This window comes from Narcine bancroftii, chromosome 1 (genome assembly GCF_036971445.1).
Source record: "Narcine bancroftii isolate sNarBan1 chromosome 1, sNarBan1.hap1, whole genome shotgun sequence".
NCBI lineage: Eukaryota > Metazoa > Chordata > Chondrichthyes > Torpediniformes > Narcinidae > Narcine > Narcine bancroftii.
The window spans coordinates 268740283-268767869 of NC_091469.1; the positions used below are offsets into that span (position 1 = coordinate 268740283).

Genomic DNA, 27587 nt, shown 5'->3' on the forward strand with positions numbered 1-27587 from the left:
CATGGAATATTAATGGCGCAGAAAGTGATCAATGCACTAATCTTATTTGCCTGCATGATGGATGATAATGAATGCAGAGACACAAGAGTACATAACAGTAACACATGGCTGAATTGGATGACCTTGACTTGCTGAATTGCAAGAAAGGAGAGCAATGATGGAAACAAATGCAATGAAATACACACTTTGGACTGCCCAAAACCTGTTGGTCTTTCAGCACACGGAGATGTCAGAGAGGGGATGCTGCTGACTGGCACACCCCAGGCTAAAGGAATACATGCTGAGGGATCTACTGAGACTTGGAGCAGCCAATGTGAAAATGCTGTGGGGCAGGTCCACAGTCTAGAGTCCTTCCGTTACTGGCATCAAGGGATTGAGACCAAGGGGAAGCCTCTGACGTAAGAGGAGGTAGTAACAACAAGGTGTCACAATGGTGCAAACAGAAATTAATGTAAAAAATGTGCAGCAGGGAAATGTATGGATACAAAACTAAGGGTGGGAAGAGACTTTTGAAATGGGTTCATTTTGTACATAATTTATTGTGAATAAAATCTATTTTTTTTTCATTATAAAGTGTCAGTTATATTTCTATGGAGGCTTCAAACCCTACTGAATTCCTCCAGCATTTCTCTGCTTTATTAGATTTAGGAAGGGAGTTCAGGAAGATTTAGAAGGCAGAATTGATGGTGACAATGTTTGAAAGATTCACTTAACCTACAGGCAAATAGCTTTTTAAAAAAAATCAGCTCACTCTCTAATTCTGAGATTGTGAGCCTGGTCAAGAGAATTTAGTCTGTTTAATCTTCCTTCAGAAGAGATTATGGAGCTAAATAGACCAACAAGGGATTTTTAAACAAAGGTAGAACTAACAAATGCTACGTATGTGACTCACCAAGCAGCACAGAATACAAATGATTCCTTGAAACCAAAACTGAGATCGTGTTAATGGATGTATGATGAGTTTAGCTATTACACGTTCTGGTTCATCCCAGACAGTCACAATAAAAATGTCCATTATGAAGGCAATGCAGATCTTTACATTGTACAAACTCAAGATGGAAGCACTGAGGAACATTCCAAATCAATGAACCTGTAAGAGCAACTTCTTCATGCAACGTCAGCCACTTAGAGGTGGCATGGTTAGCTTAGCAGTTAGTGTAACCCTATTACAGTGCCAGCGATCGGGAGTGGGGTTTGAATCCCACGCTGTCTGTAAAGAGTTGGTATGTTCTCCCCATATCTGTGTAGGTTTTCCCCAGGGGCTCTGGTTTCCTCCCACCATTTGAAACATACCAGCTGGTGTAAATTGCAGGGTCAGCGCCAAGGGGGGGGGGCATCTGCGGACATTGCCCTCCCCCAAGCAAGGCGCTGTGGCCATCATTCGCTGTCAGACCTGTCCCCACCCCCTCCCGTCAAGCTAGTGATGCTTGACGCGATAAAAGTAGCACTCTCATCACCTCATCATGATATTAACAGCACCCCCTCCCCCTGCGCTGAGCAAGTTTATGAGCCCTCTTCTTGCACGCTAATGCCCCTCTCTAACATTCATTCTGGCACCGACCCTGTGTAACTGGGAGGCAAGGACTTTTACCATGCTATATGTCTGAATTTAATATATTTAAATTTATACTGCCACCTAGTGCAGTGAATATTAATTCTGTTAAAGCATTGAAAATCCAATTAGATTAATTCCCAATTCAAAACCCAATCTGCAGATGTGAGTTAATATAAATTTAAGAAATAGATGCTGGAGTGGGCCATTCAGCTCCTCATGGCTGGTTCTCCTGATCTGTTATCTTAGCACCACTTTCTCACACTGACCCTATATCCCATGATTCTCTTAATATCAAAAAAAATCCATTGATCTTTTTCTCAAATGTGCTCAATGACTAACTCTCTACACTTTTCTTAACTACAATGTTTCAAAGATTCACCAACTTATAGACAAATTAATTTTTTTTATCACCTCACTTTCTCATTCAGAGACTGTGACCCTAGTCAAGCGGATTTAATCTATTTAATTTTCACAGGGCAAACCTGTCCTCCCAGTTATCAATTTTGAGAAATTTAATTGCAATGTTGCAATTAAAAAAAATTAGATTTGAAGCAGAACAGTATAGCCAGCGATCACCCCCTGCCGTTCAAAAGCAATGAGTCCACCTCTATCAATATCCTGGGGGGGTGGTGGGTGGGAGGTTACCATTGATCAGAAACTGTCCTGAATTGAAAACCATCCTAACTTGAAAACTGATCCCTGTCCTCACATAATTGACCTAAAATCCTGGACATCTGCCTCTAAAAGCATTGTGGCCGACCTTCAGAAGGAGGGCCTGCCAAGGTGTAAGAAGAAATGCACTGTTCCTGTTCAGAGACAGCTTTGGATGAGTTTGTTAATGAAACAAGCCAAAAAAAAAAGCAAACAAAATCATTGCAAGGTAGATATTAGTTGCAAACAGATGTTGCCCAGAATAATTTAGTTTCCTTAGGTAGTACTTGGTAGCTAATTTGTTATTCCTCACAACAATCTTATGTCAAGGCACCAGTTTTGGATTGTAATCATGTTGCAAATATTTAATAAAATAATGTCTCAATATTTTCACCCTATGTATGTCAGAACTGGAGTCACAATGTCAGATTGCCATGGAATAAGAGAATAGTGAGAAATTCACCTTTGGTATATTGTCCCTTATTTATAATTACCAGCAATAGATTAGAATAGGCAAAATTTAACAAACTCCATATCAAATTATTTGAACTTTCCTAGAAGCAGTTAAGGTACAAATAAAACAAATTAATGTGAATCTACAAATACCTTACAATACTACTGTAATAGAACAAAGTGTGAAACAAATCAAAGGAGGTATTGTTCCAACGTTAAAGCTTTTTGGTATGTGATGTAATTGTACATATAAATATTCATAATTAACCAACATTTTTATATAATGTATACCGAAATTAATTTCCCCTTATCTACATTACTTCCTCCATGTTAACCGGATACCCTCTGGATTTTAGTGGTGCTGGAATGATTTTCCTAAATGTTGCATCTTTTTTTAAATTTATTACACAATGATATTATACATTTTCCATTGAACACAGTGAATTTTGAGCATGAAAACTCTGAATTTGTTTTCTTGTTCTTGACCTTGACTTCACACCCTTGGTGTTCTTGCTCCCAACCCCAGTCCACTCTCACACATTTGTCCCACACTTCAGTAACAGATGGCAGACCTGCAAATGTGCAGATCTGTGGATAGTACATTCATGCATGAGATCTTAATGTACAAATGAGAGAGTCACCGATAGAACTGTCGGGAATTTCAAACAATCTAATAACAGATCATTGGAGCTTTAGGGTATTCATTTCATTGCTCGTATATCTGCTTAAGGTCAAAATTAAAATAAAAGAGCATGAATATTTTAGGTGAACAGAATAAAAATGTATTTAATTGCTTGATAAATAAAAGCACAAAATTAAAGAAGCAAATCTCAAATTGAAATTACCACATTAAAAATGAACACAAAAGTTTTTCTTACTCGATATAGATGTGTAAAGAGCAAAAGATTTGAGACTTGTGAGCTCCTTGTGTCGAGTCTCTTCCACACTCTTATGAAAAATTTGCTCCCAAGCATAGAGTTTAAGTAGTTTGATTCCTCGTAGGAGTTCATTGGTTTTCCTCAAGCGCTCATTTGAGTAATCCTGTAATAGGTCGAAAAATCAGTGGCAGGGCTTGGAGATGGACAAATTAAGCTATCAAGACTCTCAAAAATTTCTACAGGTGTACCATGAAGAGCATTCTGATGGGTTGCATCACTGTCTATTATGGAGCTACAAATGCACACAGCAGGGAAAAAGATACATCGAAGGAGTTGTTAACTCAGCCAAGAACATCACAGACATCAGTCTTTACTCCATCGAGGACATCTGCAAGAGGTGATGTCTTAGGAAAGCAACCTCAATCCACAAGGACCCGCGCTACCCAGGCTATCCCCTCTTCACTCTGCTCTATCAGGAAGGAGGTACAGGAGCGTGAAGATGTGCACTCAGCAGCACAAGGATGGCTTCTTCCCCTCTGCCATCAGATTTCTGAATGGACAATGAGCCATGGAGATGATGTCATTTTCTCCTACTTTATTTGCATTATTTATTTGCTTTGAAATGTAATTTATTGTAATATTTGCACTGCAATGCTGCCGCAATATAACAAATTTCATGACACATTCATTACAATAAAATTTTTGTATGTTTTTTGTCAGAATGATTAAACTAGCAGCAAGATTAGTTGATGCACCTCATGTGTGTTCTATCCATTAAGAACAGTCATGATGTAATTTTGGGAACAAATACTGTATCTTATTTTTTTTTCCACTTGATTAAGAAGTGTAACCGATGTTAAGGAACGAAAATAATACCAATGAACAATCTGCAATTAGCCTGTAATTATGTGAGGTTCAGTCATACTCACCAATGTGCTTCTCTGGGCCTGAGAGAATTTGGTTGCCACAAAATACTGGACTGGGGCCAGCAATGCAATTACTGTTGCTCCAATTAAGGCACTAATTCCAAGCAGGTAATAGAGAAGAAGCACACCTACAATAATCTGCAATAAAAAAATAATTTACACAGGAATCAAAATAATTCTGCAGTGCCAGAATGATATGATTAAAAAAAATGGACGAAGGTAACTTCATTTTTTCAAGAAGAACAATGGATTACTACCATTTCCAAAATACAAATCAAACCTGGTTATCTTGCACCTATCAGCACCATTTCCAACAACATAATTGTTAAAGAATTTGAAGGGGGGGTGGGGGATATAGCAACCTTTTTAGTTGTAAATGGAACTATACACAAAAACATTCTCATAACTCTTTATTCTTTTGTTAAGTTTTAAGGAATAAGCACACATTGTATAGAGAACACAAGGTTACCAAATATGAAGAATTTATGATAAGTACATTTCCAAAAATAAAACAATAGCGATTAACCCTTTCCCCATATAATATTGTCAGAATGACAAAAAATAAAAAAAAGAACCAACTCTAACCCCCTAATGAAAAAATCTGGGATGTTTTGACATAAAATTAAAGGTAGTATAGTTCTGTTGATTCTATAAAACATTACTAACTGAAGGGAAAAATTATATATATAAATAAATACATTCAATGATCAAGACAAACAGATTTAATGAGCTTGAAAATAGTCCATAAAAGGACTCCACATTTTATGAAAATGAGTGTTAGCATACAATACGGAATACCTGATCTTTTCTAAATTAAGACAAGATATGATATAACCAGTGGGTTACGTGGGTGGAACAGGATCTTTCCATCTAAGTAGGATAGCTCTTTGTGCCATAGGAGCTGTACTTAGAGTGACTTGACGATCAGACAAAGAAAATAGCTAATTAATATCATCTAACACTCCAAACAAAGCCGTTAAAGTATTAGGTTCAAGATTAACATGTAATATTATTGACAAAACACGAAAATCTCCCTCCTACAAGGCTCAAGAGCTGGACACTACTAACACATATGTATCAAAGTTTTTTCCCTGTCGTTACATCTGTCATATCAGAGATTTAGATTAGGAAATATACTGGATAATTTGTCAGTAGACATTTAAGTCTGATGTACAACCTTGAACTGAATAAGAGAATGTCAAGCACATAGTGAAGAAGTGTTAACTAATTTAAGAATCAAATCCTAATTTTTGTCTGAGGTAGAAAACTGCAGATCATGCTCCCATGCTCTTTTAATCTTTTTGAGGGAAACCTGACACAATTTTGAAAACATATCATAAATAAAGGTTATTAAACCCTTCTGGGAGGGTTGTAATTTGAAAATTACATTCAGCATGTTCAATTCACAAGCCATGGGAAAATTTGGTAATTGAACCTGTAAAAAAATTCTGATCTGCAAGTATCTAAAAAAATGTGAATATGATGAATTAAAATTTGCTGCTAGCTGTTCAAAAGACATGAGACAACTGTCAATATTTTCATAACTCTCTTTATAATGGAAGGAAAGTAATCTATGAAGCAGTTAAATTAGGTGAGTCACAGGCACTGATTTGCAGCTGAGATGACCAACCTCCAAAAATTATTTCTCATTATTGGTATGATTGGGTTAGTTGAGCACAGGGGTCTCCAAAATTGTTTCTATCAATCCCTGAAGGTTGATGGGACTATTGAAGGGATCGATAAATGCCTGGGGGTTGATAAACACTGGAATGGGGAGGAAAGAATCAATTGAACTTTTGCAGTCGAAATCGGTGTGTATCTACAGAAAATAGTGCCTATGGCAGTGGTGCCTAACCTCTAGCAAGAGCGGGTCTTCTTGTATTTGGCTTCGGCCTTTTAGTTGAGAGTAAATAGGAGGACGATGGAGAGGAGAAGAAAAAGGTGTGTGTTCTTTGTACTTTTGGTAGCAGTATCCCCCACCCAGTCAGCGTCCTCAACACCCCTCAGCCAGCAGCACCACCCAACTGAAATACAAAAAAACATCGCCTGGGGTCAATGAGGGATGAAGGATTCCATGAATGAATCGATGCTCTCAAGGTTTGGGGGGCCCCAGTTTAGCGGATAGCACAATTCTATTACAGCATTGGCAATCAGCACAGTCTGTAAGAAGTTTGTATTTTCTTCATGTGACCTGCATGGATTATCTCTGGGTGCTCCAGTTTTCTCCAATCCTCTAAAATATAAGGGGCTGGTAGGTAAATTAGGTGTGATTGGGCAGTACAGGTTTCATTGGCTGGAAGGGCCTTCTGTAAAAATTAAATCCTTCTGATTTTAATTTTGCTCCTTGATTCTAAAATCAGATCCCAATTCCTTCTGGAATTCAGAATTATATTGATTCCATAATGAAGCCTGGAACCAAGCGATTCTGCCAGAATTTAAACCTTTCGGCAAATGAGATGTGGCATCTGACAACATCCCAAATGCACCTTCAATCACTAAGCTAATGATCCAGAATTGGCTGAATTGGACTTGTACTGTCTTTTATAGGAAGAATTTATTTGAGAAATTCAGTATTTGTTAGTTGGTGACAATAATGAATGGAGAAGGACAACTTTGCTGCAATCTTCAAGTGGGACTGATACTAGATCCCATTTCTTAACAGGACACCCAGAAGTTGTTCAACTCAATACTTTTCTGGTACATTGTCTCTTTTTCATATATATTTCATGGATTTAATCAAACTAGTTGCTGACTTCCTTCTGGGATGTTGAAATAACAGAAAAGATGAGCTGGAATTTTCACCTGACACTTCTTGCTGAAGATAGCTATGAATGTTTTGACTTCTGAAATCCATGCCATAATTGAGGACAGAGATGCTCATGAAAGCTCCTCTTTCTGTGGGTTACATAGTTTCCACCATCATTCAAAATGGGACCTGCTAGGGCATCATTGATTTGTGAGTTAAGGAATTGCTTAACTCTGTAAAAAGATGCTTCCACTGTTTGCCATAAATGCAAACCACTCTCCCTATTCTATCACACTAGAACAGAATCTATGTGCAGGGATGATGGAGGAATCTTTGACAATGACTGAGGCAATTTAAAGCAGTTTCTTGACCTGCCCATGGAATTATTCTTCCCATTTTAACTTAGAGAAGCACATTTCTCATTTGGCTGGGTGTTCTTTTTTCAGGTCTATTGAGAATGCCTTGATTCTAGGGGCAAAAACCATTATTTTTTTTTCCAGTTTTTAACAAGTGCCACACTGTTGAAACAAGCTGTAGGGGCAAACCGTATTTATATTCAATCCCTACATTCTTTGCTTATGTAAAGTGAAATTTAGTTACTGAGATAAAGTCATGCAGCTAGAAACATCCATCAGTTAAAAAAAAAATCAGGCACTTCTTTCTACATATCCCATTTTCCAACACATGACCCATGTAGCTGCCTGGAATCGATCTCAGGCTTGTTGGCTTTGAGAAAGAAATATCAAACATACCAATAAGAGGCATCTAGTGAATCTTTCTGGTAAATAGAAGTACTGATATAATTTACAACCAGACAGTGATGTGACCTTCATGTCTGACAATATCCATAGCTCGTCAAAATTAAAGAATGGCATGCTAGCTGAATAACCAGGATGTTTCAAAATATTATGGAATTGACTGTCTTCATTTTGCAGGGACTTCAGAGTGACATGAGCACAAAGTACTTGAAGCAACAAACAAAATGTATTAAAAGTAATTGTCTTTATTTCTGGGTAATTCTGAAGAGGACTGTAGAGTCACCATGGAAAGTGGCCAATAATGGTTTAACTGGTCATCATACATAACAAGCATAATGTTTTTTCTGTTAATTTGTGGCGCATGTAATGAACAGCCTATCCTCCATCGTCTGGTTCCACCACAGCTGAAAGTTAAAGCCTGCTCTCAGATCTCAAATGTAAAAACAAGATAAAGTTTCACCACAGCTGCTTGCCAGGCCATGTCAATTAAGTGGAATCTGCTGATGTTAAGTTGTGCTTAGATACTGTATCACTGGAATGTGATCTTCTTCAGCTGTCCAAAGCTTGATTGTTTTACTACCAATAAAAATATAGCTCTGCTTTAGCCTGCAAAGGTTCAACACGGTGAAATTTTCTGACATTGCTTCCTATAATATGGCCACCAGAATATCCATAATCCATTTCTCAAAATTCTGTTAGTAGTCTCCTTTCCACAATTAAGAGTAATTTTGTATTAAGACACATCTAATTGCTTTGATAATGCTCAGCAATGCATGTCTTCATATCTATATACAGCCAGGAGTTATTTTAATCAACCAATCATTTACAATTCTCCCTCTAGAGGGTTGAGAAATTAATGGCAGATATAATTAGCCTAGTGTGCTAGAAAGAATGTGCTTGCAATTTGACAATACAAATAAGCACAAATAAAGTCTGATATCTTACAATTAGCCCTCAAACAGGCACTGAAGTGACAGCATTCACTGAATATCATTGCAAAGCCTGAAGCCTCAGACTCTTTCTTGCTGAAATAAGGCACCATTATTTTGTTTAATCTACCAAGGAGCAGATTGGTGAGGTGAGAATTCAGATGAAAAGTCCAAATAGCCAATATAAAAGTATCAGGAAATTTGCCAGTGTTCACAAATCAATTTGACTCTGTGGAAGTACTATTCTATTAGCCAGACTCAAGAACCTTGTTCTTTCCCTTGAGACACAGTAAGACTCCAATGAATTTGGAGTCCAGCTCACTGGATGTTGATTCCTATGCTCCCTTTAATGTACATTACTGATTCCTATGCCCCCTGTACACATCAGTGCCCTGGGCCTTATGCTCCCAATCACATACTGGGGCCTCTGTTCCCATAGCCTCATTCAACTCAGTTGGGTCCCAGTTTTCAATCTCTTCCTAAACTCACTGGATCTTTGATTTCCATGCACCAGGTTTGTGGGCAAATTTATATCACTGTGTGATGTCTAAAAAAACAATTGATTTGGAAGTGTATTGGAGTCTGTCATGACCAAAGTCGTGAGTATGCTAGATTAATTAAGTTTTACTGTACACCCTGCTACAGTCTGAACAGGAGAAAAAGTCTTCAACTAGTTGCACCCATCAAGTGGTTTGTGAATCTAAGAAGAAACTGCAGGAAGTACTTTATATCAGGACAATTTTCCGAGCTACACATTTGTCTTACAGTTACCAGCCTCTAACAGTGCATGATAAATGGTACACAATCTGAATAGTTTGAAAAGTTCAAAAGCAAATTAGTTATCAATTTCCAGACTGGTCTTCTATAGTATTTTTGGGTGCATTAAGGATTGTTTTTTTGTTTCTCCTTCAAATTGCTTGTAAGAGTGGAGCCACTATTAACTGTCACATGCTGTTTATCAAGCAAGCTCTGAAACCTAGATACTTCCAATCATGCAGTATCAGAAAATAAATACTGAATGCCCTTTCCCACACAAAAAAAAATTAGGGAAATACAAAGGCCCAAAAAGAGGCTTAATTTTTTTTTTCTGAAATATCTTCTTCTTTGGCTTGGCTTCGCGGTTGAAGATTTATGGAGGGGTAAATGCAGTTGCAGGGGAAAATTGGTTGGTTGGGGTTGGGTGTTGGGTTTTTCCTCCTTTGTCTTTTGTCGGTGAGGTGGGCTCTGCGGTCTTCTTCAAAGGAGGTTGCTGCCCGCCGAACTGTGAGGCGCCAAGATGCACGGTTTGAGGCGATATCAGCCCACTGGCGGTGGTCAATGTGGCAGGCACCAAGAGATTTCTTTAGGCAGTCCTTGTACCTCTTCTTTGGTGCACCTCTGACATGATGGCCAGTGGAGAGCTCCCCATATAACACGATCTTGGGGAGGCGATGGTCCTCCATTCTGGAGACGTGACCTACCCAGCGCAGTTGGATCTTCAACAGCGTGGATTCTGAAGTATACTGTAGTCAATTCTGCACTTAGACTTGAGCAATTTTCACTTTAACTTTTAAATGAAACATTTAGAATCAGTGGGGCCAAACCTCTTGGTCCCGTTTCTGCACTGGAGAAGCAAATCCAAAGAATACTGTTGGAGATCAGCAGTCAGAGGCAAGCAAAGAGATGAATGACAGAATTCAAATTACTTCAGTTTCTTTGCCTACTTCACAAAATCTTCGTGGAGTTTCCATCATAGGCCACAAGGAATCCACATTTCTGGCTGGAAATTGTAATGTACCTTAGACCACAAAACCATGGAATTGTAATGCATACCACACTGACAGTATGCAAAACAAATCCTTTAATATGGACAATTCATTTTAACAATGGAAACATTGCTTTGTCAATTATCTCTGAGAGCTAACTTTCAGATTGATGCACCATCAATAATCACAAAAGACTGGGAGTGTGAAACTATGAGGCTTTTTATTAACTATAGACTGGAACCACCATCAACCTCATTGACTGATCGAGGCAGAGTGGAATGAGGAGCTTGCAAGGGACTAAGGGTAGGATCGGTCTCAGGAGGCGTGTCCAGCCGGCAGCAGCCAATCATAGCATAACAGTGTGGTTTACCACACGGATGTTTCTGTTTGAATCATGGGGAGTAATAAAGGTGCTAGGGATGGAATGCGGTGCCTCATTTAACACCGAGCAGCAGAGCAGGTAGGACACAATTTAAATGGAGCATCAAGCATTTACGTCTCCAAACTTAGGAAAGCCAACATCATGTCAATCAACAAGAACATTCTTCCACTTCTCCTCATTCACTTTCGCAAGTGTGACTTGAAGATCATTATGGATGGATAATGAAGCAAAGTTTGACCAGTAAAGGATAGGATGGTTGAATGCTAAAAGTTTTGAGGCATGCCATCTATGGTCAAGGTTGCTGTGTCAAAAATAGTTCATCAAAAAGACAAGAGAACAATAGAATAATTAAAAAAAAAACAACTCCTTAATAGCTTGGAAAACTACATTTAACTCCCTACTTTAATTCTTGAGGTCACTGCAGTTGCAATTCCACAAATCATGTACTATCCACAAATGTAAAAAGTCTTCTATTTGACCATAAAATTAGGATACAATTTATCAAGCTCTTTTGTGGTTTGAAATAGAACTACAGATAAATGAGGACTTAAATCAGGTCTAACGAATGTTCCAACAGTCTCGGTGCCAGTAATTCGTTTTAGTATAGTCATTACATTCCAGTAATTCTGCAAGAATCCAGATTACTGCCAAGTTCTCATTCTGATTTAAATCCCCCTATTATAATAGTGTGGCAAATACACAAAAGCATCACTCTGTTACTGAAGTGAACATCTGAGATTGGAATTGAGGAGCACAGTTACAATAAGGTAATTGAGTAACTTTGACAGGATTCAGAATAAAAAAAATACTGTTATTTTTAATTTCTGCCCATGAGCCCAAGCCACCCAAAAACAGCAAAAATAACTACCAACCCCATAAGTCTTTGAAACATGGGAGGAAACCAGAGTACACAAGGAAAATCCACACAGGGTGAATATACAGACAGTGCCAGATTAGAATCCAGATTGTTGGCACTGCCATAGCGTTGGCTTACTGCTATGCTAACATTCCATATTTTATGGAAAAGGTGTGCATTAATATGTTCACTGAGTGAGTTTGATATTAAGAAGAGTTAATACACTAGGTTATATTTTGTCTGGACACTACTGCACTGAAGCAAACTTATCTGTCCTGCAAAGAACCACCAGAAATGCCCCTCCTCACATCAAGCTTGTCTGCAACCCCCATGATTGTGTGATGCCCCCCATGCGATTCAAAGGGGAACAGGAGTCAGGTGCTGGCATATTGAACTTCCCATTCTATTGGACACTAAACCAATCAAGGGTGGACCACAAATGACCAGAGCTGAGGGATTGTACATCACCTGTTAATTCCGGTCATTGTGCTTTACCCTTATTCTTTACCCTGGTTTAGTTGAGTTTCACATCCAGTTCCTCTGTTTTACATGAGGCATTGTTGGCAAATGTGGAACAGCTCAATTTATTCGAATGGAATTGCCAATTTTGATTAAAAGGATGAACCAAAGAAGTAATTCATTAATTTTTATTTATTTTACCTTATATTTATTATTCATTTCCAGCTGATTTTAATTTTATTAAAAATTCAAAAGATTATTTAAAAAAATATATTTAAATCTGCCTTTTTAATTCTCAGGAAGTGTCAGCGCCAAGGTGGGGGAGGGGGAATTTGTGGGCATTTCCCCCAAATGAAGTGCTATGCCCCCTATACACTCGCAGCCATCGCTCAAGGTCAGACCTGCCCACTCCCGCATCACTAGCGCGCGTCAAGCATCACTAGCATCTAGCTTGATGTACACTAGTGATTCTCCACGCAATAAAAACTGCGCTTTCGTCTGCTGCGTTGCAGGCCTACTCAGCATCTAAATGACATACAAATTTTCCACCCCACCCTCTTGGTTCCTCTGTCGTCTCTCCATTCCCTGCCTCCTTTCGCACAGACAGGATAAATTCCACCTAGTCCTTTGTCACATCCAATTAACACCACTTGTTGGTCTGGATTCCTCCCCCATTGTTTGAATTCTGAAACTTTCTGATAGATCCTGCCTTTCCTGATTATTTTTCTTGAAGAAGGGCTCCGACCCGAAATGTCGGCGATGTATCTTGGTTTCCTATAGGTGCTGAAAAGACCAGCTGAGTTCCTTTGGGATTTCGGTGTTTTTATTACAGAATCACAGACGAATGCTGAAACATGTGACCCCAGAAAAAGGAGTGGTGGCAAGTGTAGGTGGTTAAGTGTAATCTTGGGTGTTGTCAAGTGAAAAAAATCAGGAGATGCAAGTATGTTCCTTGATGATTTCACAAAGATCCATGACTAGTTTATTGGACCTGATGCCTGGGTAGGACCTCATTCTTGGAACGGTGTGCAACCGCTGCTATTGGCCTGGATTTTGTGCCACAGTCGAATAGCTTCCAGAAGCAATTCAGACACCAGACAGCTGGTTTGTTTCCTGAGAGCTGGTCTAATGTCGTTTCTTAAGATAAAATGTAATGATACTTTGAACCTCAATAACATCTGGTGTTTTATTACATTTTGCATCTAATTTAAGAGTATTACCAGCAGTTGAATTGTAAATGAAATGCAATGCAAGAGATAATTATTAGCATCCATGTACACATTCCAGTTACAAATAACCATGGGCATTTCACTCAAGTGTTATTGAGACTTTTAAGGTTATCCCTCAGTGTTTGATCTGAGAAAACATGGGATTCGTGTGGCAGCATTATTTTTCAGTACATGCTCCAGAACATTCTTCTTTTTAGCATTCTTGGTGGAATTGTGCCACTCTAGAAATTGGAATGGACAGTCGGAAAGTCAAGACAATCATGGATCCAGTGGATAACATTTCCAGTTCAAGAGTCCTTTTGGAGCAGTGGCAGGTAATCCCAATCCCTAAGGCATTCTGTTGTGAAAGCTAATTTTGGTTTAAAAAAAAAATGATGATTTGATGGGCACTTGAAATAGTTAAAGGGAAATAAGTGGGTAATGATACTAATGGGATTGCTCTGTAAGCCGACATTGACCCAATGGCCTCCAATACTAAGAGAAAATATGAAAGTAAAACAAAATCTTGTACACGGGATGAATCTGTTCCCAGGTCACCGGGCTCATGTGGAAGACTGATATTTCCATTCCAATGAACAGGATCTGTGGATGAGGCCCAGATTAACAGTGGCGTGGGAAAGATACATTTTCTTTTTTGTTTGGAACTATCTCTTCTTTAAAAATGTTTGGGCTGTTGCTGCAATCTTGAGTGACCACCTCTGGAGGTGACAGACCTTTTTGAACAACCACAGTCCGAGTGCTGACAGTGTTCAATGCCGATGCTGTGGAATTTCTGCATTTTGATCCAGGATAAATCTTGGTCAGAATATTGTGTGGAAGGCAGTGAAATTTTGACTTATCTATAGATGACTGCCAAGAATTTAAAGGCAAAAAATGTAAGTATGTCACAGGGCTATAACTGTGACAGGACCCAGACCGCATTTGGTTACAATGCAAAAGCATTTCATAATTGATAAGAACCATGAGGGAAAGGCATTCCATGCATGTGTGCTCCACACACCCTTCGCCCTCCGGTTCTAGACAGATACCTTGACCAATCATCCATACAGACACTGGTGCTGAGCACATGCACAATATAGGAAAACAGTTGCGTAACACATTTTGGCAGGAGCCGAATGAATGTCCTTCCTGACCTCTGAAAAATCTCTCCACTGACATCCTTCATACTAAATATCTTGAAAAATAAAATCAGAAATTGCTTAACAGGCCAAGTAGTATCAGTGGATGGAGACGGAGAGTTAATATTTCATGTTTTTGAAATTTTATCAGTACTTGAAAATGAGAAAACAAGTATGTTTTAAGTTGGGAAGGATGGGGATTGTATGCGATAGGCTGGGGAGCAGGAGACTTCAAGGAGTCACAAATCATTGGTTGGTGCCATCTAGGTTTATTTGCTTTTCTCAATTATATTCTATTGATCTGCTTCTAGTTAACCCCCACCCCCCGAAAGGTCAGCACTGATTAATAAGCATTTGCTGCTCTCTCTGAGCATCAACAGGGATATTGGCCAGGTGCACGCAAATGGAACCAACTCTGAGAGGTAACTTGCTCGGCTTAATTGATTTGGCACAAGTGCAGCATGGCAATACAAGATTAATGTCTCCAGCATATATGAAGAAACTGACATGATGTGGATGATCAGAATAAAATACTAAATAAAACTCTGACAATAGATAACGTTCAAATCATTCCAAATAACAAAGAATGATGGTGATTCAGGAAACATTTTTGTTGAAATTGATTATAGTGTAATAAGAAATTTAAATCTTCCCTCATTTCAGCAATTAAACCTTTATTAATTACTCTCCACAAGAGATTTCCCCCAATCGTAGAGATATTTTTAGGTTTGTACTTCGAACATTTGGTTATTTCTTGCTGTAGACAAGTTGTGCAGAGGTTTAGAATTCTCTCAATTTATTTGTGCCCATCACAAAAAAGTAGCTCGACTGGCTGGCATATTAATCAAAATTTCCCAGATAAGCTAAAATGCTTATGCTATGAATGCACCATCAATCCATTGTCAGGGTGATCAAAGCACTAATTCTAGTGAATTACATGTTGAAACACAACAAACTATTACAAAGGCAGTATTGGCAGCTGATTTGCAGTCAGTAAATGAGGTATATGTTCAGTGAATCTGCTCTTTTTGTGGTGTCAAGTATATCCAAAAATTGAATCTGACTGCAACAATGTTGGAAAAGGGGAAATACATGGCACAGAGAACCCCTGGATCTTCGTGGGCAGCTTCCTCGGAGCTCAGAAGTGAGGACAAATCCGTCACCGTTCCGTGCTAACATTCTGTTATTAAAGGGTTATTTATGGAGTTAAATTTAAATTCTGTGGTGGGATTTAAAGTCTCTGTACTGGTGTTCCATGATTCTTGATATTAGTCCAGTCATCTAGCCACAATGCCACTAGTTATTCCAAGAGCATACACAACTTTTAACAATGAAATTTGAGGTCCATTTGTAGCAGAAAATCTATACCCATAATCCACAAGATAACAGCAAATTTATAAATAAATATTTATATTGTAAAAGTGATTTAAAGGAGTGTAACCAATTCTTTAATCAATCCAAATTGAGAATATTAAGAATCGTGGTCACTCAGCTACACCAACCACTGGTCTTTATTGACTGTTCATTATTTATTGACACTTCATGCAATCTGCTACTGTTCTCAGTCACCATTTCAGGCCCACCACCTCTTTTCAAAAGAGGCCTGCTTCTGGAGCCACACTTGGCAGCCTTTCCAAGTTATATTGGAAGGACTTTGGGACAAGTCATTTGGTGGGAATATGGATATGCTAAAGTTAAGCAGGTTAGCCACAACTTCCTGGAGGTTTGTGATCTGTTCATCACTCTGATAGCATTCATTTAGCATTGGCTTTAGAAGTTTAGCATCATTGCCAAATAAAATTACCTGCACAGGCATGGCCCATAGATTGGGGGAGAGAAAGAAAAACCACATCAGTTGGTTTGTGTCAATGGCGATCAAATTGCAAATCTGTCCTACCGTCATCTCTCCCATGGACATATTTGATGTTGACAAACGGAGAATCTTATTGTAGATCTTTGTCTGAAATAAACATAACAAACTACCATGATAATATTTATTTACTTTCATCAAGAACTGGAATAAGAATAAAACTGGGACTATTGCATGGGTACTTGTACAAAAGGAGTTTGAAGCAACAATGAACCTTAGCAAAACGAGTTCAAGCTTATTTATCATCTGGTTGTATCAGTGCAGCCCAATAAAACATCATTCTCCAGTCCACAGTGCAAGACAGTGTAAATACACATACTGACGTAACACACATACAGACAAATTTTATACACACACACACACACACACACACACACACACACACACACACAAAGCACATAGATTAAAATAATTATTCATAAATAATAGAGTTACAGGCAAAGTTCCCTCTAATTTTCAGTAGTCAGTGTTCTGCAATTTTTTTCCCCCTGTGACAGAAGTAAGTGTGCACTAAATGCTAGTGCAAATGAAAACTTGAAATTGTTTCAAGATCATTTTGGCACAGCCTACCTCTCTTGGCTAATAAAACTGTATTGGCATGCGAATGCAAATATGATTACCTACTTGTTTAACCAACTAAATAGTTATCAGAAAGAGTTAGCAAAGAGATTATTTTCAATAAGTATAATTATTAATTACTTCGTTATTTTAGGTACATAACCTTTTGTGCGCACTTTAATTTCCTTTGTGTGCTGGTTGCAAAACGTGCGTGTGTGTGTGCACAGCTTAGAGGGAACAGTGGTCATGGGAAGTTGTTTTAATAGTTCATCATTCATTCAGCAATCTCACTGCCCACGGGAAGAAGCTGTTCCTCAGTCTCGTGGTTCTGGCTCTAATATTTCTGTATTTCTTTGCCACTAAAGCAAGGCTCACACTTCTCATACAACTGCCAATCCCACCTTGCTTGCTCTTCTGACAAAGACCTGACCCCACTCTTCAAATTGTTCTGTTCTCTCAGCCTATCACCCTTCCACTTCCAGTTGTCTCTTTCTCCTGCAAAATCCTAGGCCTAAATCTTACCCACCTGATTTGTGCAGTGAGAAAGGAAGGTCATGGATCTTGCTCTTGATTGCTCTCAAATACTCAAGCTAGAAAAGTATTGACAGATGTCCATAACCTTTCCCAGCTACAGGCTGAAGTGCCTACATGTTTCAAGCAGATGCTAGTGATGCTTCCCTCCCAGATGAACTGAACAACTTCTACGCGCAGTTTGAGGCTAAAAATGATGTGACAGCAGAGAAGACCACCTCTCCTCCAAATGATCAGGTGCTGTGTCTTACAGTGGCTGATGTTAAGAGAGAACTAGGCAAAGTCGAACCCAAGGAAAGTTGCTGGTCAAGATAACATTCCCAGGAGAATGTTCAGGGATGGTGGGGGTCAGCTAGCAGAGGTTGTCTCCAACATCTTTAACATCTCCCTGAGTAATGCTGTGGTCCCTGTGCCAAATAAGTCATCTGTGTCCTGCCTCAATGATTACTGCCCTGAGGCACTCACATCCATCGTCAAGAAGTGCTTTGACTGGCTCGTTGTGGGGCACATCAAGCAACTGAAGCCCCCCTCACTGGACCCCCTGCAGTTCACATATAGATCCAACCACTCCACAGATGATGCTGTCGCCACTGGCCTTCATTTAGCCATCACCCTCGTATGTTCAAATGTTGTTTATTCACCAGTTCGGCATTCAACCCAATACCTGATAAAGTTGTTGGGCCTGCTGGGTCTAAGCATCTCCCTCTGCAATGGATTCTTGACTTCCTAACAGGAGGACCTCAGGGAACAGCACTTCCAAGTCTATCACACTGAGCAAGGGTGCCCCCCCCAGGGCTGTATGCTTACTCCACCGCTGTTCACTCTGATGACATAACTGTGCAGCCAAACATTGCTTGAATCACATCATCAAGTTCGATGATGACACGATAGTGGTGGGTCTTATCAGAGATGAAGAGCAGACACTAACGGACTGGTACAGGGCAAACAACCTGTATACAAACATTTAAAAAAAAACCCCAAAAAAATGGTTGTCGACTTCAGGAGGGCCCAGGGAGATCATGCTCCACTGACCATTGATGGCTCTACCATTGAGGTCATCAAGAGTATCAAGTTCCTAGATGTGCACCTGGCGGAGAACCTCACCTGGTCCCTTAACACCAGGGTCTATAGCCAAGAAAGCCCAGCAGTGTCTCTACTTCCTGCGAAGGTTGAGGAAACCCTATCTCCCACTCTCCATCCACACTTCATTCTACAGAGGATGTTTTGAGGGCAACTGTATCACTGCCTGGTTTGGAAGCTGTACCACCTTGGTCCGCAAGACCATGCAGAGGATAGTGAAGTCAGCGGAAAAGTCCATTGGGGAACCACTTCCTAGCATGAAGGGCGTCTACAACACTTAACGCAAGCGGAAAGCAATAAAATTATGAAAGACTCCACACATCCAGCGTGTAAACTGTTCTCCCTTCTGCCATCTGACAGGAGGTATTGAAGTACTTGGGTGCTTACATCCAGAGTGGGAAACAGCTTCCCCCCCCCCCCCACCCCAAGACATCAGGCTCCGGAACTCCCAGTACAGATGTGGATAGTGCGCCGTGGACTTTCAGTGTATACGTCATAACATCTTAATATTTTAATCCGTTAACTGCTTTCCTAATTTATATCTATGTAAATACGCTCCGTGGTCCTGGAGAAACGTTATCTCCTACCATACGAGCATGGTAAATAAAGTTGACGACTTGAGTCTGCTTCTGTGTGATCATATGAAAATAATGATTATATTGGAGCAAAATATTTCTGCAGGATATTTTGCTTAGTATTGTTGACCCTTAACTCCTTTCTCTTTTATAAATTATTCCTTTGAGATTTTAGATATCTAACTACCAATACAACATCCTCATTTCAGTAAAAAGAATACTTGCGTCCAAAACAGTGCACAGCCCTGGAACAAAAGTAAATAATCTTCCAACTTAAAGGCTGCATTGTACTTATTGATTATTGAGGTAATCTAAGAAATTGCAAATATAAAGTGTGGTAATCAGAAATTGCCTATTCTCCTGAAATATTGGCTATCTACAAACATTAATTAATTTGAATTACAATGAGTAGCTAACGACAAAATAGTTTACATAATTTTCTTTTGACTTTGCTCTGCGTCCACAATCGAGCACTACACTCAAACAGTCTTAGTCCAAAAGAATGATGAACAACTTCCAAACAACTACCACAGCCACAAATTGACAAATCAAGAACTGCACAAAAATGTTGGACAGAGGTTTGGAAACGAATCTCTTGGTGGTGCGCCAAGGTGACAGGGTGTTGAAAGGCCAGAATGATCTCACTAGAACTTCACTCTCATAGTCTATTCCAATTAAGAATGAGAACTTGGAGAGAGAGCAAACAAAAAAAACGACTCCGTGTTTGTGCCGAGAACAAAGCAAGATCGTGCATTTCTGGCATGATTTGTTTTAGATGTTTCCTGCTTTACTTTGACTTTTTGTGTACTATCTTCATTTATTTTTGTCAAGTGGTTTACGTGAATGGTTGCCACTGTGATGCAATGTTAACCAATGCTGGATTTAACCTTGTTCTACAAATCACACCATCCACTTACATAATTCATGCTTAGAAAAAATCTTTTCTATTCAAGTAAATGCACTTCAGATTATATTTTAATGCACTTATTACCAAAAGTCATCTGTTTGGAATTGCTCCTACCTACTAATCAGAAATAGAAACTCAACATGCCGAATCTCTTGAATAAAACACACGTCAATCAAAACTCAAGTACCTGGATCGCCCCTCGCAGATTGATTCCAGTTTCTATGGCAACGTAATAGGATGCCTGAAGAAATGTTCTTTGCAAAAGAAGAGCGAGAAACAAAAGAACAGCGATAACATAAGCATTGGCCAAAAACTCCTGTGAGGAAATGAAGTAAACGCCCAGTATTTTGACCTAGAGGGACCAAAAGTTGTCTGTAAGTTTCGAGCAGTAGTGATTAACAAAAATGACTGAATATATAATTTGGCGGAAAATATGATTTCGGAGTACAGTTATTTGAATTGCTTTTCTTTATTAACATGGTCAGGTTCTTCTCTTTCACCTTTTTTTCTTAACCTGTTCTCTGATTTGTGGACGAGCACATCCAGTTCACTCTGTTCCTCTACACTTCTGAAGCACCATCATTCAATGTATATTCCTTGCCTTATTTGCCCTTTCCAAATGCATAAACACATGCTTTTGAAATTAATTCAATTTTTCCACATTTCTGGTCCCCAGCCAGCCAATCAGCCTGCAGAACGCAACGGTTTTCTTCACCATTGACATCACCAGCAATTTTTAAATCATTTGCAAACTTCACAACCTTGTTCATCACATTTAAATCTTAAATAGGATATTATGAAAATCAAACATGCTATAGTTGCTGGAAAACTCAGCATCTCTGTTCGATTGAAGGGAACAATGACTGTTTCGCATCTGATTCTAATTTGTAGATGCTGCCCGACCTGTTACATTTTTCCAGCATTTTCTGCTTTAATTTTTATCAATATGTTTGAAAAATTATCTTTGAAGACAGTAACGTTTCCAAATTAGGACCTAATGAATCTGCTAATTCAATGAGCAAGGTCATCAATGAAAAGCATTTAGGCTGATGCTCGATCGTTGTTTGGTAAACTAGGTTAGCAGAAATTCTAAACTAGTCACAAGTTAAGTACAAGAACACATCAAGCTAATTAAGGTGTTTTTATAGATTTACTTTCAAATAATGAAATATTTTAATTAAAATTAATGGTATTTAAAGAAATAAATACTAAAAAGAAATGTAGTCAGAATAGTTAATTAAATTAATTACTAATCCTGAACAATAATAGGAGAGCTACAAGATTTCATATTTCAAAACCTATAAGGAACCTAATGAAAGTGGAAGTTAACTGATGTATTCACTTTTATGATGCTAAACTTAATGCAAATTCTTAAATTCAAAAGCATTCTCTAATTGTGTGAAACTGGTTGTGAAATCTTCATATATTTGGTAGGGCAGTGTGGGAATTGCTGTCTGATCTGAGATTCCTGTTCGTCATTGCTCTTCACGTCATACCACTGATTATTACCGTAAGGTTAATCAAATTCTGCAGCTAGTGTGCTGCCAGATCTGCAAAAATATTACAGCAGGAAAGCAAACCTTGTTTCGGAAGGATGCAATTTGGATGAACACAATTATATTTTGTAGTAACTTGTAATGGTCCTTGTTAAAATAAATTACTGTAAATACTTGTGTAATTGTCGATACCATGTAATAGTTAACTTCTTTTTTGGCCTAAAACTCAGGTGTTTTTGTATGACCCATGTAAAATTCAACCCCTTTGTTTTTGGCCACGACTGTTCGCCCATTGGAGCTCACGACGCTCCAACAGTGAATCTTTACTCCGACCGCCTGCCCTCCAGAACTCCTGACGCCCGTCCGCCCACCCACCGGAGCTCCTGGCATCCCAACAGCAAATGCTCAGCCCGACCGCCTGCCCACCGAAGTTCCAAATGCATTAGCTGCCTGCCCACCGAAGCTCCCAATGCCCTGACAGCAGACCCTTGCCCCAGATGCCCACCCACCGGAGCTTCCAATGCCCCGACAGTGGACTCTCACCCTGCCCACCTGCCTACTTGAGCTCCCGATGCCCTGGCTGCCCACCCATCCATGTCCCCCACCACGGATCCTTGCCCTGGCTGCCCGTCCATCCGAACTCCAGATGCCCTGACTGCGGACTTACCACACGGTCCCTGCCATCAGAGCTCTCGATGCCTTGAACAACACAGGTACTTCTGAGGTCAAAAGTTTGACCCATGTAAAAGCCAACCCCCCACCCTATTTTTTGGCCCGATAATGTGGTCTAAAAAATTTAACGACTACATGAGTTTATATAGAAGAACAACAGGGAAATGTCTGACACTCATTTTGACACATTTCTGAACCATGACTGATATAGTTTATGCACTTTCCAAATGTCCAACCAACAAACAACTAACTCATTTGCATTAATAATATGCATTTTCTACATATTAATAATAGATGGCCAAACTTATACTTGTACAAAGCAGTTTCTACTTGACCTGAATAGAAACAAGAATTGTGTTTTGGAGCACTAATGAAAATTGTGTTACCTGTGGACGAAAGGTTTTGTTTTCATCACTCAGGTGATGTACAATCCCAGAGATGCAGAGAGGGCCTGCAAACCCCAGCAAGTCGGCCATGATGCGAAATGTGCTGCTGAGAATGATGGGCTGACCAAAAGCCTGCCGCAGCACATGCCAGATCTGCTTCGAGTCCTGTGGCCCAACAGTTTCCTTCTTCTGTAACATAAAGTGCGAGATGTTTGCTGAGCACTTTCAGTAAACGCTGCTATAATGAGACTTTCAATAATATCACTATACTACACTGCAAGCTGGTTGCTTGTCAACCTCAAACCCAAAATAATATTTATAGCCCAACATTAAAAAAAATTAAGACATACAACACGGTAACAGGGCATTTCGGCCCACAAGTCCGTGCTGCCCAATTTACACTCCTGGAACATTTTGAATGGTGGGGGAATGTATCAACACAGATTAATTAGCAAAGCCCAACATTAGTGTGATGCTATTGCAGCGCAAGGGCCCTGATTTGAATCTAATGTTATCTGTAAAGTGTTTGTACGTTCTCCCCATGAGAGAGTGGGCTTCCTCCCACATTCCAAAATGTACAGGATTTGTAGGTTAATTAGTGCATTTGGGCGGAACGGACTCATGGGTCGGAAGCGCCCATTTACTGTGCTGCATTTCTAAAATTCAAAAAATCTATTGCACTGAAGACAAATTTACAGCTCATAGTATATTTGTCAAATCTTTTGTAAATATGGCTTCAGAATGAGAGGAGAATTTTGGCTCTGGAAAGAACAAACATGAGGGGATTCCACCAACAACCAAACAAATGATAAAAATCTGGCATTTAAGCACAAAATGCTGGAAATTCTCAGAAAGGAGAAAGTAGCAGAAGTAATACTGTTGATTGATGAATCGTCATCAGAATTGGAAGTTGGAAATTAAATACTGTATGTTTTAAGTGCTGCCTAGGAGTTAACGTGGAGAGGAGAAGTGTCTGTGATAGAGAGCAGACAAAGCGGGACTGAATCATACAAGTGGTGGTAATGGCAGCAGAGAGAGGGTGCTGAAGGCTTGTCCATAGCAGCTGATCTGTCTTGAGGAAGCCAGATCAGGTTTGGTCTCTCTGATGAGCTCTGATTTGGATTTTAAAGTCACGTCCAGTCATTTTAAATCATTACTGACAAGTAGAGAGTCTATTTAACACTCTTATTTTAGTGACATACCCATGTTTTACTGGGATCATCAAATTACTCTTTTTCTTAAATATGTTGATATGATGCAAAAATGATTTTTAAAAATTATGTTCTAAAATGGGATCCAGTTATTTTTTTCATGTATATTTCTATTCTCATATTCACTTTTGACAAGGCAGTTCAACCCATTGAAGTGATGCCAGCTCTGAGCAATTCTGTTTTCCCATTTATTTCCCTCTAACTTGTACTTTCTCATATGCTCATCAACAACCATATTCCCTCCCCTCCCCCCAACCAACACCACAGATTCTCTTACCACCACTTGAGAAAATTGACAGTAACTAACAACCATCTCTGGGAGGTGGGAGGAAACCAGAGCATCTGGGAAAATCCACACTGGAGACTGCAAACAATCATCACTCAAGGTCAGGACTAAAACATATCTGCTTTATGACAGATTTATATTCGTTGATACATAAACTAGATTGAGAAGTACTCAAGTCAACTCAGTCCATGCTCAGATTTTACTAGCATCCGAAATGAAAACTCCATGGTACAACTTTTAGAACAGCAATGGAGAAAATAGTAATTTGACTTCAGTATGTGACATCTAGAAAGAAATACTTTTCCCAAAGTGCACTAACAAAAGAAAGCAGAAACAAAAAAATGTGCTTTGTTCAGAATTTTCCAAAGCATTCTAAATTTAGGAACTATGTCAATTGAAAGACTGCAAATTGCACTCCTTTGTATAGGAAATGAAAGAGAAATCAGGTCTAAGACCTTACATGTTAACTGTTTCTTTTTGCACAGGCACTGAGCAACCTGTTTGACGTTTTCAGCATGTTCTGTTTTCATGTTAGATCTTCAAAATTTTATATTATCATTGATTTGTAGAGACTAATTGTGTGTGTGCGTGTGTGTGTGTGCGCCTCAGTCCTGCTTGATTTTACAAGATGCTGTCTTCAGATACTGAAACTAATGTTAATAACACCACCAGGATAATCATAAATGGTCAGAAATACTTGGAAAGTTGAACATTACTGATTTTTTGTGCTTTGAAATTTGAAGCCCACTAATTAATTTACCAGAACATCTAACAGATCTAACACCCATTCATTATCAATTATTCTTTGTGGTTAACGTTGAAAGGAAGTGACAGCAGTTTGCCTGCATCAGTGAAGGCAGAATAAAAACACACGTCGGCAACCTTGCATTTCTGAGAACTGTCATTTTTCATACTGTGATGCACAGATCATTTGTTTTTCTCTTAGCTCTCATTTTTTTCCTTTATCTCACTTAATTTCAAAGTAATTAAGAGAGAGCTGATGGTAAGGTAGCAAAGGTCAGATCTCGAGAGTGAATCATTTACCTTATGCTGAAAATTATACTTATTTGTTGCGGAAAAGGCAACATATAATTTATATGAAAACAACACGATTCTTCTATGTAATGGAGATTTCAGAAATAACCAGGTAAAGTTGAAGCTAAATCTGTTTAGTTTGCATTGTGGTTTAATATTTCTCCTGATTTATAACTTTAAACCTTATTGCATACAATTACATTCAAAAATCTCAAAGTACTTTTCAAATGACATTTACCTTGAGAAAATATTCGAAGAGTCTGAGGGACAAAACCTCCATGGCTGTTCTTCGCCTCCATACACAGGTGGAAGAGAAATGGTACAAATGGCTATTTCTATCATCTCTGTTAAATGACTAGGATTAGAATCCACATTGAAGTTGAACCCAAGATATTTAAGAGCACAAGAAGTAGGAGCTGGAGTAGGCCATTTGGCTCATCATGAGTGAACTGGTTGTGGATTCAGCTCTACTTACCCACTTGTTCTTCATAATCCTTAGTTTCACTATTATTCAACAATCTAGCAATCTGTGCCTTAAATATGTTTAATGAGGAAGCTTCTACTACTTCATTGGGCAGACAATTCCACACATTTATTACTCTCTAGGAGATACACCTTGGTTTTAAATCTACTCCCCTGAATTTTGAGCCTACGTCCCTTGGTTTTAGACTCACCTATTAATGAAAATAACTTTTCTGTTTCTACTGTATCTATTCCTTTCATAAATTGAAATGTTTCTATACAATTCCCCCTCGTACTTCTAAATTCCAAAACCGAAGAGATTGTACAACAGGCTTTAATCGGCAAAGACGGCCACAGAGCCAGCTGGGAAAAGTGCTACTGTAAGCTCTGAGTGAGTCTTCAGAGGGCCGGCTCAGACTTATATCCCGGAGGGTGATTGACACCCAACCAGGTGGGGCTTGATCCATTCAGGTCGGCTGATTGATAGCCAGCCAGGTGTTGTCCTGTCCCCCATACTCTCCTGCAGGTATAGAGGTTGCCCCCTGCAGTAGGCCGGTGGTGTACCACCACACTTACAGTCCCAGGCTACGTAGTCTCTCCTCTTAAGATAACCTCCTTATTTCCAGAATCAACCTTCTCTGTACCACCTCCAAAGACAGCACACATCCTTTCTCAAGTAAGTAGACTAGAAATGCATGCAACACTCCAGGCATGGCCTCACCATTCCCTTGTACAGTTAAAGCAGAACCTCTTTACATTTAAATTCAATACCCTTAGCAGTGATCGACAATTTCCTGATTACCTACTGCACCTGGAAACTAATCTTTTATGATTTGCGCTCAAGCACTCCGAAGTGAGAGAATAAAAAAGACACTGATCAAATTATAAAAATGTTCATATTCTCTGGCATGCTCCGCTCCTAGATATAATTGGAGAATGAGCTCTAAAGCAATGCATCAAACTATAGAGTTACAGAGTCAAACCAGGACCGTGTTCTACATTCAAAATTATTTTAACAGAATGTGATTACAGTGCAAATTGAGTATCTTGGGAGCACAAGTTTAAGTAATTGGTAAAAAAGGGTCAGAGGAGATTTGAGGAGACAAAACCCATGCAGAATGACAGGGCTCTGCTACCTATTATGTGAAATGATGGTAGAACCAGAAATATCCAGCACTCTTATTCTATTCATAGAAGAAGGTTTGATATGTAATTTACAAGGCAATGTACCAAGTGCTCAGTGGGTGGCCTCATCCTGTTGGTTTGAATTTTGGCCATCAATACCTTCCTTTGTGCTATAATTTCTATAATTCTATGAACTGCCTCAATTTGCCACATTAGAGGAACAAAGCATAATTCGTATGGTACTTTGTACTCAAATAATCAATTAATATAGGACCAGCGATGATCTTACATTTTCACAAAAAAAAAGGAAGCGCAGTTTCTTTTAAATTTATTTCATAAGACCCTGTCAGTTAATACTGTGGTAAGGTAATGTAACGGGTAATGTGAGATCTACTCTGGTGATTCAATTGAAAATAAAGGAGAAATCTGACACATGCAATGTCACAGCTGATATAAGGCTTTGAGGAAACAATATTGACTTTTGGCTGCATATTCTCCAGTGGTTGTTAGAATTGTTGATGAATTTAATATTACCCTTAAATCCAGAATGCAACTTCCACCTGTGCATCCATTGCCAACCCCCCAATTTCTCCAGACTTCACTCTTGGGAAAACATATTTCTTCAAAAAGACAAAATGCCTTATTACATCCCATTCTTTGCCCTTGTGATTAACAGCCATTCCTTTCGCAAATTATCATAACATCCTT

At 39.1% G+C, this 27587-nt stretch overlaps 1 protein-coding gene across 3 annotated transcripts in view; it reads right to left on the minus strand.

Annotated features, from left to right (window-relative positions):
• The window catches only part of abcc8 (ATP-binding cassette, sub-family C (CFTR/MRP), member 8), a 136247-nt gene that overhangs the window by 67788 nt on the left and 40872 nt on the right, over positions 1 to 27587 (minus strand). For all 3 annotated transcript variants that reach the window (XM_069898430.1, XM_069898411.1, XM_069898420.1), the window contains exons 6-10: positions 22761 to 22949; positions 20394 to 20558; positions 16490 to 16645; positions 4467 to 4601; positions 3538 to 3700 (exon numbers count right to left, since the gene is read on the minus strand). In XM_069898430.1, coding sequence (XP_069754531.1) covers positions 3538 to 3700; positions 4467 to 4601; positions 16490 to 16645; positions 20394 to 20558; positions 22761 to 22949 — 808 coding nt within the window. The remainder of the gene's footprint in view (positions 1 to 3537; positions 3701 to 4466; positions 4602 to 16489; positions 16646 to 20393; positions 20559 to 22760; positions 22950 to 27587) is intronic.